This window comes from Schistocerca americana, chromosome 2, assembly GCF_021461395.2.
Source record: "Schistocerca americana isolate TAMUIC-IGC-003095 chromosome 2, iqSchAmer2.1, whole genome shotgun sequence".
Classification (NCBI taxonomy): Eukaryota; Metazoa; Arthropoda; class Insecta; order Orthoptera; family Acrididae; genus Schistocerca; species Schistocerca americana.
Genome location: NC_060120.1, coordinates 103,588,768 through 103,601,866, shown reverse-complemented (window position 1 = coordinate 103,601,866; position 13,099 = coordinate 103,588,768). Strand labels below are relative to the sequence as shown.

Below are 13,099 nucleotides of genomic sequence, written 5' to 3'. Positions count from 1 at the left end.
CTGCCAAAGCCTAATATACGAGTTAGATATCTAAAGTAAAACAAAGTGGAGAACCATGAGGCATTCTCTACAGTATAGATGAACATAGCCATATATTGCTTTTGCATACACATGGGGATGTGCTTGAGCCTGCAGACTGATGTAGTGCACATATTCAAACTCAATTAAAGCAGAAAAAATGTAGCGAAAATACAGTTACAAAGCAAATAAAATAATAATGACAATAAATACAAAAAAATTCCAAGTAAGAGAGACAGTAGGGTGAGCATTTTATTTATTAAAACTCATGTGTTACTACAGAAGATATTACAGTAAAAAGAGAAAATAATGAATCTGAAATATTTGATGATAAATGTAATACAACTAAGGGAGAGATGGAAAAACAGACTAATGAATCAGCAAATGGTCACAAATATTTTAGTACCATTGCCTGCTATTTGAAATTGTTTATTTATGACAGTGTCTGGATCAGACTGGCAATACATGTAAGCTTCCAACTCCTCAAGATTGTAGAGGTCCATACCCTTCTATTCAACATGCAAGATAGCTAAACTGTCATTAATGAGGGAGCAACAGATGACACCTAATTGTGCTATTGTAAGAGTGCTCCCTAAATCTTTCTAAAAATGTCTCTGCCCATCAGGCCCACATAGATGCTACCCAGTAAATGCATGTGATTGTGTTAAACACAAGAATTTTTTAGTCTTAGTAGTTTTCTCATTGAGACTATGCCACAAAGCAAGTTAGTTTCTTTCATATGCAGAAATCCACCTGAAGCTCTGCTTTTATGAAGGCTTGTGCAATCCTGTTGTGTCAAGGACCAAATTAGGACATGGCAATGTGTGTAATTTTATCCTTGGAAGAATATAACTAATGTTGCTTGTTTTTAAGAATTTTTCTGCTCATCTCACTTACGACCTTTTCCAAATAGCCATTGGCTTGTCCTAACTGTATCAATTTTGTTTCCTTATTAACTACATCATTATCCAAATTTACTTTCACTAACCTATGAAACAATAATGAAAATTGCGCTTTGAAAGTAGATTTTTCTGCCACGTGGTGGTGCCTATAAAATAGTTCTTTAAATGTTAATGATACTTTGTTATGTATTTATTTTGTACTACTGGTCCTTCATAAGTAAGTTTCCTTGGTTTCTTTGGTATTAGTTATGGCACAGTCATAATTATATTAAAAAAAGGTTCTTTTTTGTGTGTAGTAATGGAGTGCCACTGGTTTGTTCACCATCTGGTGAGTGTAATCTGTCTTAATTTTAGATGTATCGCTTCCTTCACTTACGTGTTGATGATGTTGATCACTTGACACTTAACATCCTGCTGTGCATCTTTATGTATGACATAGTTTGCATTTAAAAATTTTTTCATCAACTTTGTATTTTGGTGTGTATAATTTGTAGATTCTACATTGTCATGTTACATATTTTTGTATTAAGACTTGGTGTGGATTACCTGTGTGCTCATGATTGTATAATAATTTTTTTGACACACTAACCGATGATGGGCTATCCGCGAAACATGTAATGCAATGAAGTTTGACTAACATCTTTGACTGTTATTGGCGACTTACCAGTGTTGGTTACATTCTTTATAAGAAATTTATATGCCATTGATGGTAATAACCAATCATATGAAGACAAGGAGAGCTCTGGGCCACAAACAGTCACAATTCCTCTCCAGATAGGTCAGCTCAGTGCCATCAGTGGAGAATCATGTTGTGCTACCAGTAATAATGACACAGCAGAGAAATTAACCATTGAGCTGTCAACAGCTCTCAGCTCAACAAAGGAAGAACATGAGCAAATAGTGGCCCTTCTCAATCTATTTTTGGGCACATAAAGTCGAGAGAGGAAATGAGGAAGACCAGGCAGTGCAATGTGTAGCACTATATCAACACTGTAGATCATGCCTCCTATCAGTCAGTACTCATAATGGATGTATCCAGCTGAATGATTGATAATTCAGGACCTGTATTAATGTTTCACGATTCTGCTGTTTGCTTTTCATTGACAGCTCTCATATCAAATGAAAATGCAACAGGTTTCTGTGGCTGGGAGCTACAAAGTGAATTAAAATACATTCACATGATTAAAAAGACTAAAATATGTTGTTAGTTTCAGTTTTTTATTTATTTCCACATTATTTGGCAGTCTAACATTAATCTTCTTGCAGAACAATGAAGTTATTTTTGTTGGCTTGGTAAAGAAATTTGGCTTATCTTCTCTGGAGAGGCAGCCAATTTCTTTGAAACAAAGTGTTTCAATTCACACTGTTGGCTTACTTCTACTGTTTACTGAATTTCAAGTGCATGTGTTCCTCTTTTGACACATATGGCATGATGACATGATAAAGAACCAAATGTGAGATAATATATTACTAGTACTCCAAGAAAATTGGCATCCCAGAAATCACACTGAAAAGCTTAGTAACAGATAGGGACCTAATTCAGTGTGAATCTGGAGCAGAATTAAGCATTTTAGTATGGTTTGCAAAATTCCGATGCTGTTAAGAGTATTCTGTGATGTCCCATGTCTTTTATAGATATCTGATAATAGTATATATATACATATGGACATTCTTAAATGTTCACTTGAAGTTAAGCAGGCAAATTTAGTCAATAGTATTGAGTAAAATGTTCTGTTTCAAATATATTGACAGCTTTAGCAGAATTTTATAATCTGCATTCTGTGAAACAGACTGCTTTTCAATCACAAGGCGTGTTTCAACACTTGTGTGTTACTTCCCCTAGGCTTGACCTCATTTCTTAATTTGTGTTGTTTACATCTTAAGTTTATAGACAGTCATTCTTCAGGGAATGATAGACTTGCAGCACACCATGTTTTATCATAGTAATCCAGCACAGGGCCTTGTATTTACTCCTGGAGTAGAATGTAGACTGCCAGTTATAAGGTTTCTTGGCTTCACAGATAATCTTGTTGATTTTTATACCATCTAAAAAATTGATGGAAAAACTTATCCTTAGTTGTGGTGTGTACAAATAAGTTTCTTTATTTTTTGCAAGAAAGTGGTATTCCTTGTTAAAAGCTTTTTGCAGTGCTGTGTGGATGTAAACTTGATTGGAAATGCTAGATAATACTATTACAGAATACTAATAAAAAATCTTTGTCACCACATACCAAAATATTAGAGTACTTTAAGTTGCACAGTCTAGTTCTGAAATGAATGTTACGCCAAGGACAGCTTTCTTATTTTGCATTTCTTATCTGAGTTCGGTATGATTGCACCAACTACAATAACTCCGTAAATGTCCTCTGAACAACATGATGTAGTTCTGCATATTGTCACATGATGCCTCACTCTGCTCGAAATTCTAAACAGAAGTACGACAAAAGGCATATGAGCAGAGCAAACACCAAGCATGGGCTTCCTACATCATTCTAAGTGCGCATAGGCTGTAACACCTGTTTTCTGGTGCTTTCTGGCAACTGTTCGGATGAACCTATTTCTAACAGGCCACAGGAAAATATTGTGAGTGGTGGTTTGAGAAGTGTTAATTTCAAAGTAAATTCCGTTTTACACAAGACGAGCTATTACTTGCGGGAGTGTGCGATGACGTCCTTAAATAACAGATCGTTTGACTCTAATTCAGAACTCAACACTTTGAGGACCAGTCACTTGTAAAAGTTTTGGGACCAGAAGACCAGCCATTTATGCCATTATTCAAAATTTTACTATCACATCTGTGTTGACATATCTTAAGGAGTAACACTGCTAAAAGGGACCAATATTATATGTGAAAGCTTGGCTTGCGTATGTATATTAATTTAAACCATCAACTTTTCCTATTTGTGTGTTTGTGTTATTTAACAGTGATGTATGCTGTCATCATCTGGTGAAATTATGTGACATGATTGGCTGACAAAGTGCATTGCAATCTCAACTTAAATGCTTCGGAAGCTAATGAGCTGTATATGATGGAATTCATATTTATACTTTCACAATAAGAAAATACGCGGTGTACATGTTACTGTGTATAAAAGTTCTTTCCAAAACATGTTTGTTTTTGTTTTATTTAGTTTCCTAATGTGTTGGGGTGTTCTAATTGTTGTATAAAACCTTTATCATTCAAAGTCGATAAATTTTACAGCTCCAATGGAAAGTATACTGTCACATAACCTGGAAATATATATTTTCACTCTTGAAAAGAGTGCTTTTTAACTGAGAAATAAGGACGTTTTTTCTTGTCCATGAACACACCCTGCCTCTGTATTTTAGTGTATTCAAGCAGTTAAACTCAGTTTGTAATACAGTGATTGCCCTTGCTTAAAATTGGTGATGCTCTCTTGTAGTTAAAACATTAGTTGGCCAGTCCCTTACTGCCTATGGCTGTTGCGTAATCGTAGTCATCAGCTAGTGGCCTGTAAAGGCAAACAACTGGCCCACATCTCTTTGGGATAGAAAAGTAATGTTGCCCTCTAAATGATTAATTAGGGGGCAGCTTAGAATTCAAGCCATCTCTTGAATGGAATTGGGAGTTAAAATTGGTGTATCCAGATTGGAGAAAAATGTGACAATTTGTTCTGTTGGGTCTGGGATGATGTTTAAGATCAACCATTGCAGAGATATATTTGAGATGGTAACTCTTATAAAGTTACTTTCAGATCTGTAAAATGAAGCAGATAAAAATATTGTGACTAGGTGGTTGTCTACATCTTTACTACCTGGATGACAGTTTTTGGGAAGATATTTGAGAAAGCAACAAAGTTGCTTGACACATGTGCCCAACTATGCCCATGATGCTTTTCTGAGCATTAATCTGAGAAAGTGCACCTTCATTATCCAGGAAACAAAAATCTTACACACCTATTATTTGGTAGTGTAGTCTGGCATGATATACAAGAAATAAGAACCACGACACACTTGCCAGCTCCTCAATGCATTCATTATGTGGCAGGATTTGGAATGTGCACCTTCTACAGATGTTTCAGAAAAGATTTCATTTTGCAAGGAATGCGCACTATAAAAGCTACTGAAGGTACGAGGGTAGACAAAAATATGGAAACACCAACACATTACCATGCCTAATATGGTGCAGGAAAACAGTTGGCATTTGAAACAACTTGTAGCTGTCTCAGAATGGGTAAATATAAGTGCTGTGTGGTTTTAAAGGGAATCTTACACCATTCTTTCTTCAAAATAGGTCCAAGTTCAGGTAACAAAGATGGAAGTGGTTAGTAATCATGCACCCATATCCAAAGTAGACCACAAAGGCTCAATAATATTGAGATCTGGTGGCTGTGGTCTCCCCCACCCCCCTTCACCCACATCACATTGATTTAGCTGAAGATGTTTTACCTTCTTCCCTGTATTGGTACAGACCTTAGGTATAGTGTTGCTTAAAACACCAAACACTTCGATTATCTTCATTACGGAAGCACCCACTATACAAGCACCAACCATTTGCCCATGATTGAACGCAGTGAGCTCTGACACAATGCGCTTGCAACAATACAGAACACTGTTTTGACGACGACTGATACTTGCTGCAACATATTGAGAACAATGAGCACGCGCTGTTAATGGCTAAGTGTTATGTTCAAGCACATATTTCTCATGGTGTTTCTGCACTGTTGTCCAACTATCTGGATGTCTAAATTTTCTTAGTGAAGTACATGAATTACCATCATCTGTACTAAACCCTGTGACTACTGTGGATTAATTAACTCACAGCGCTGTGCTGCTTCCGAAGTGCTGAGGGCGTGTTCAAAGGTAGCATCTGGGTCTTCCTTATGTGCTATTGAAATATTTGTTCTGCCAACCCTCTAATTGCTGCAGATAAGTCACTTCCAACAGTGAATAAAACTGTTTCCTGTATTCATCATAAAATATACATGCATCTTTGTGTGCTGTCATTTGCAAAAAGAAACCTTGTTTCGATATCTTGAACCATTTATGAAATATGGCAATCATTGTGACTGTATCTTGATGCGCAGATACGTGATTGGGCAGCCAGGTTTCCACAGCAGGTTGGTGATTCTCTGGAGAACCTGTAATTCTCAGGGAATTAAACTTTACGTACAAAATTCAGGGAAATCAGAGAATTTCATGAAATCTCAGGAAAGCATTGAAATTTAATTTTATGTTGTTTTATAAGTCACAAATTTTAAAAAGTGTGTTTATTATTGAATATTATTTTTTATAAATTATTGATGTTCAAAAAACTGTGGTTAAACAACTACTTATGACTGGTACATAGCTCGACTGGGAAGAAAGTAAGTCATTTTGGTAGTGGTATGCTGCCCCCCCCTCCCCCCCCCCTCCCCCCACCCTCGAGCTCACCATTCATTTTCTTTAATGTATCAGGAATTTATTGACGTATAAGTTGGCATGGCAGAAGCACTTTGTCATGCCAACTTAAACGTAAATTATGAAAGATAAGAGGTGTGTTGCTTGCACAGTGTTGCTTCACCCCCACAATCGCCTGTGAGTTTCAGCAGAGGCTAATAGGTGGGTTTGCTCTGTGTGCTCAGATTCATTAGACAGCACGGATCTAGAATTATTTGTTTATGTGAGAAGTTAGTACCATACAAAAAACGGGCTTAGTCTTCAAATAAGTAAATAAATATTTTCTCAAGTAGCAAAATGTTCATAAACTATGTGATAGGAAAGGCATTCAGCATCTACTTATAATTACTTATTTGTAATAAAGTAATACACCATTGTTCGAAGCGGTGAAATGGATTAAAAAGTATTGTAACTGGGAGTGTGAACTTGCTGAGGTTCATATTACTTCAGAACAGTAATTACTGTAAACATATTTTTTTATTTCAGTTTAATCACATTTTTTTGCTTTATTCATTGAGTGTAAATATTACTGTGAAATGAAAATTTATTTGTAGTTTGACATTTAGAACTACTCTTGACCTTCATTAAAATCCTGTGTAAATAGAACTGTTTGAATTAGTGCTATTTTTGTGTAATGCCTGTTCTCCACATTACTTCAAAGGATAGTTGAAAAATTAAGTATTGTACTGGTAAAATGCATAGTTCCAGCACCTGTAATCAGAACTTTGAAGAAGTTAAAAAATGAAAACAAAGCTGAACTGTTGAGAGGAAAAACCTTACTAGTCGATCTACCTTCAGTATAATGTAGAAAACATAAAAATTTAGAAACAGTGCTGTTAGGAATGCAGTACTTCTATTACAGTGAGTCCAGTTGCCAGATATTCAATGATGTATGTAATTTAATGCAAGCTGGTCCACAATCTCTCATGTATGTATTAGACTTACATTGTTGTTGTTGTGGTCTTCAGTCCTGAGACTGGTTTGATGCAGCTCTCCATGCTACTCTATCCTGTGCAAGCTTTTTCATCTCCCAGTACCTACTGCAACCTACATCCTTCTGAATCTGCTTAGTGTATTCATCTCTTGGTCTCCCTCTACGATTTTTACCCTCCACGCTGCCCTCCAATACTAAATTGGTGATCCCTTGATGCCTCAGAACATGTCCTACCAAGCGATCCCTTCTTCTGGTCAAGTTGTGCCACAAACTTCTCTTCTCCCCAATCCTATTCAATACTTCCTCATTAGTTATGTGATCTACCCATCTAATCTTCAGCATTCTTCTGTAGCACCACATTTCGAAAGCTTCTATTCTCTTCTTGTCCAAACTATTTATCGTCCATGTTTCACTTCCATACATGGCTACACTCCATACGAATACTTTCAGAAATGACATCCTGACACTTAAATCTATACTGGATGTTAACAAATTTCTCTTCTTCAGAAACGCTTTCCTTGCCATCGCCAGCCTACATTTTATATCCTCTCTACTTCGACCATCATCAGTTATTTTGCTCCCCAAATAGCAAAACTCCTTTACTACTTCAAGCGTCTCATTTCCTAATCTAATTCCCTCAGCATCACCCGACTTAATTAGACTACATTCCATTATCCTTGTTTTGCTTTTGTTGATGTTCATCTTATATCCTCCTTTCAAGACACTGTCCATTCCATTCAACTGCTCTTCCAAGTCCTTTGCTGTCTCTGACAGAATTACAATGTCATCGGCGAACCTCAAAGTTTTTATTTCTTCTCCATGAATTTTAATACCTACTCCGAATTTTTCTTTTGTTTCCTTTACTGCTTGCTCAATATACAGATTGAACAACATCGGGGAGAGGCTACAACCCTGTCTTACTCCCTTCCCAACCACTGCTTCCCTTTCATGTCCCTCGACTCTTATAACTGCCATCTGGTTTCTGTACAAATTGTAAATAGCCTTTCGCTCCCTGTATTTTACCCCTGCCACCTTTAGAATTTGAAAGAGAGTATTCCAGTCAACATTGTCAAAAGCTTTCTCTAAGTCTACAAATGCTAGAAACGTAGGTTTGCCTTTCCTTAATCTTTCTTCTAAGATAAGTCGTAAGGTCAGTATTGCCTCACGTGTTCCAGACTTACATACAGAGTCAAAAATATCCACCTGAAAAATTTTGAAATTGATTGTGCTCATTCAAAATTGATTTCCAAACAAAACATTGTCCTTGGCAGATAAATCTTATTAGCATATTGGATGTTACCAAACGATTCCTGGAAGATGCCTGTTTCTATACACATTATTTGTGGGTACTTTTTTTTTTTCTTTTTCTTTTTTTTTTTTCTTTTTTTTTTTTTTTCTTTCCCCTCATCACTAAAAGTGCTTCAGCTAAAAGCTGTGTAACTCCTGTACACTTAATTTCGTTTACTGCCATCTTGAAAGTCTTGTAAGTAGCATTTCCAACTTGAAAGTGGGTGGAAACGCTAACTTGCATGTTGGGCTAGTGGCTTAACATATGCAAACATCAAAATTTTTCCCCAATTTGTTTCCTTAAAATTGAATGAGAAGTACTTCACAGCAGCTGGGACACTGTCGCTGAGCACAAGTAGCAGCATTAGGCAAGCAGTACGGCAAAACAAAGGATTGCAGAGAGCGCATCTGTAGCAATTATAGGGTCTAGGATTTGCTGACATCTTTGCCAGTCATGACAATTTTTGATGAGAGATACCTTTGTCAGAACTTCAGTGGAAGGACCTTCATTGCGGTTTTCGTTTAATTGAGACTTTGAATGAAGTCCTTCTATAGTCAACTGAAGCAATGATAGTAAGGCTCTGCTTTGAAATGTGCACGACCTAATGAAATAAACTTTTGTAGGAGCAGATGGATTTTATCACTACTTTTCCTCCCCATAGATGACACATTCAGGACATAGGGTAAAGGGAAAAACAGCATATCGGTACGCAAAATGGGTTGAGCTCTTCCCACAAATGATTTAAATTGTACTTTATTTTATCCATCAGAAATGGTTGGTGAAAGCGTGTGACTAAGACAGTGGGTTTGTTTATGAAATAACTTTTTCCAGTACCACTCAAGATTTTCTTTTTATCTATCTTTTGCTTGATGCATTTCAGGAAATTGTAACCATTTTAAAGTGCATTTTTTGTGTATTATGCCACACACCAAAAACATCACAAACACATGGCATTATTCATAGAAAATTAATTTGAAAAGTCATTCCATGAAATGCATCGTGCAGAAGATAAATAAAAAGAAATGTGTGTGTCTGGCAACAGTTATTTTATAAACAAACCCAAACATTTAGCTCCTGCTCTTTGTACCAGAACGCTTTCTCTCTCATCTAGAAGTTTTTTAGTTAGTTGGAGATGGTTTCCCCTACTAAAGTTTCAGTGGAGGAGAAGGGAGACACACACTTCAAGCCTCTGTGGAATCATCTGATCTAGCATAGTATTTGTGTGTGCTGACGTAACCTATGAAAGATTAAACTCGCTACATAACATTTTTCTGTGTGATGTTTTGATTTTAATTTTTTTCTCTTCAGCATTGATTATTCTTAAAAAAAAAAATTCATTTGTGGGAAGGGGGTCTATGGCAGGTGACTTCTATCTTCTTATGACAGACTGAGAAATTTCCAGAAGATAAACTTAATGTGTCACACAGTTCCAACTTGGGCACGTAACTTGGAAAAAAGTATACATGAAGTTGTCTGTGTAAATTTCCTTCATAATAAGGCAATGTCCAAGGAATTTGGTGCTCTTATTGAAGTATTACTGATTTTTTTTTTTCTATAAATTGAGTCAGGCTAGTTTCATAAATCCAAGCAGAAGGTTTTGAGTTCATGAAAGTTCATGTATGATGCATGTTGTTTACAGGAATACACCAAAGCTTTACAATACTGTAGAGTGTTCCTACAAGTTGAACCTGGAAACCAACAAGTTCAGGGCTTAGAGAGACTGATAAAGAAACGGATGGAGAAAGGTATGTCCTTGGCTTTTTATCTTCTAGATTTATTTACTTGTATTTTAAATTAGCCACAGGTAATTGGATTGTTGGAAGTAGAAAATGTAGCTGACAGATAGCTTCATTTCGGTGCTCTGCAAGATAACTTTCATTGATTGCACTCTGTGTGTGTGTGTGTGTGTGTGTGTGTGTGTGTGTGTGTGTGTGTGTGTGTGTGTGTGTGTTTTCGTTTTTACAAACAAAACCATTTTTCCGTGGTAAGATGAATTGTCAGAACTAACAGTCAAAGTACTTAGCTGAAGGACGCTCCATCCTTGGAGAGATAAACCTTGGTAACAGTGTGATAAGGGAAAAAGAGTATTGTTATAATTTGAAGTGACTTTCACTGGTAGTAAATTTGTACCTCCACTGTAGACCAAAGAAGCTTCAGAAACTTAAGAAACTGAGGACAAGGCAAGAAGCCCAGCAACAGAATACTGTGGAAATATGAAGGTACAGTGAAGTGTGTGTGTCAGTCAGTCTGGTACTACTAGATAAGTTGTTGTCAGTTTGCAAGATCCTGCAGATTTTCACAGTGCAATAAAAGTAGAATTTAAGATTGTGTAGACTGGAACATTTAATGTACTTCATGCGGAATTGCAGCCTTACAAAAGGATATCACCTAGAACGGTATCCAGATATATTAACATGCCTGAGAATTTAAATTGCCTTTCATGTAGGTGTCCGTCTACGAAGGCAACATGAAAGATCAATGACTTTTCATATACTTTGAGGCAGAAGATGCTGAGCATCACCAGAATTAAAAATGATTTCATTAAGGTGAATGGTTGAACATAATGTTTCATTTATGCTATTCAGCCCAAATCATAATTAACTAATGAGAGTTAATGTCATGAGGAATAGGCTGATGATTAAAACCTTTAAAGACTCATAGAAAAGCTGAAAGTGGATGTGTTACGCGTGAGAAAGACTCTGGTGAGGGATGGTGTAATACTTCAATTTCCAATAACAGATACAGTGACCCAGGGACAAGTTGATCATTACAATGGTGATCATACTGATCAGTGGAGAACATTCTATCAATGATAGAAATCTGCTCCTTGGTCATGGAGAACTGCGTAAATGTTGTCATTGGAAAATCTTCCTCCGCAGGTGGTCTAGCATGATGCAAAATCTGGATATCCTGACAAGCATAACCCATGTCTCTTTCGATCTTTGTCAACTTGTTGGCATCATTTCACTGTGGCTGGACATGATATTCCATTTGGTCCATATACTACCAGAATTTCACAGTGAATTTGTGTGCAGTTTAGACATTCAGCCTAGGAATTATACTGTTCCACATACTTGAACTTCGGAGTAGGTTTCCAGTGATGCATCTATTACCAGAAATGCAGCACAAATGTCACTGCAGGAAATATGGAACATGTACTCCTGACTGTGTGGCAGTCTTATTGTGTAAGGATTTTGGAGTGGGGCGACATGTGTAACTTACTTTCTGAACTTCCTACATACTATGAGAGGCATTCAGTAAGTATTGCAACACTTTCTTTTTTCTCGGCCAATTTTGGTCGAAAAAAATGTTTTGCGTGACATCATGGAATATTCCCACTTCAGCCTCTATAGTCCTATCAATTTCAGATAGGAGATGGCGCTATATGTAGCCTCCAAAGTGGCTTCTATAACAGAGGTGTGTTCCAAGCAGAGAGCTCTCATTGAGTTTCTTTTGGCAGAAAAACAAGAGAATCACAGATATTTATAGGCATTTGCAGAATGTTTATGGAGACCTGGCAGTGGACAGAAGCATGGCGAGTCATTTGTCTAGGCATGTTTTATCGTAGCAGCAAGGTTACGCAAACTTGTCAGATCTCCACACCGACCAGTCACACACAGCTGTTACTCCTGCAGTGTTGGAATGTGTGGACACTCTTATTCAAGGTGATTGATGGATTGCAAAGAAAGACTGCACTGTAATTCCTTCTGTAGATTGTCGCACAGTTGACAAAATGGTAGATATCGAAATAAATGCCAGGGGTAGAAAAACAATTAAAATTGCTCAAAAGAGGAAAGCCTGCTGGACCTGATGGGAAACCAGTTCGATTTTACACAGAGTACGCAAAGGAACTTGCCCCTTTCTTGCAGTGGTGTACCGTAGGTCTCTAGAAGAGCGTAGCATTCCAAAAGATTGGAAAAGGGCACAGGTGATCCCCATTTTCAAGAAGGGACGTCGAACAGCTGTGCAGAACTATAGACCTATAGACCTATATCTCTAACATCGATCAGTTGTCTAATTTTGGAACACGTATTATGTTAGAGTATAATGACTTTCCTGGAGACTAGAAATCTACTTTATAGGAATCAGCATGGGTTTCGAAAAAGACGAACGTGTGAAACCCAGCTTGCGCTATTCGTCCACGAGACTCAGAGGGCCATAGACATCGGTTCCCAGGTAGATGCCGTATTTCTTGACTTCTGCAAGGAGTTTGATGCAGTTCCCCACAGTCGTTTAATGAACAATGTAAGAGCATATGGACTATTAGACCAATTGTGTGATTGGATTGAAGAGTTCATAGATAACAGAATGCAGAATGTCATTCTGAGCGGAGAGAATTCTTCCGAAGTAAGAGTGATTTCAGGTGTGCCGCAGGGGTGTGTCATAGGACCGTTATATAACCTTGTGGATAACAGCGGAAGTTCACTGAGGCTTTTTGCAAATGATGCTGTAGTATATAGAGAGGATGTAACAATGGAAAATTGTACTGAAATGCAGAAGGATATGCTACGAATTGACGCATGGTGCAGGGAATGGCAATTGAGTCTCAATGTAGAC

General features: G+C 37.2%; 1 protein-coding gene across 1 annotated transcript in view; it reads left to right on the top strand.

Annotated features, from left to right (window-relative positions):
- Window positions 1-13,099, top strand: part of LOC124595192 (mitochondrial fission 1 protein) — a 42,678-nt gene that overhangs the window by 16,591 nt on the left and 12,988 nt on the right. The window contains exon 3 of the mRNA XM_047133814.1: window positions 10,182-10,287. Coding sequence (XP_046989770.1) covers window positions 10,182-10,287 — 106 coding nt within the window. The remainder of the gene's footprint in view (window positions 1-10,181; window positions 10,288-13,099) is intronic.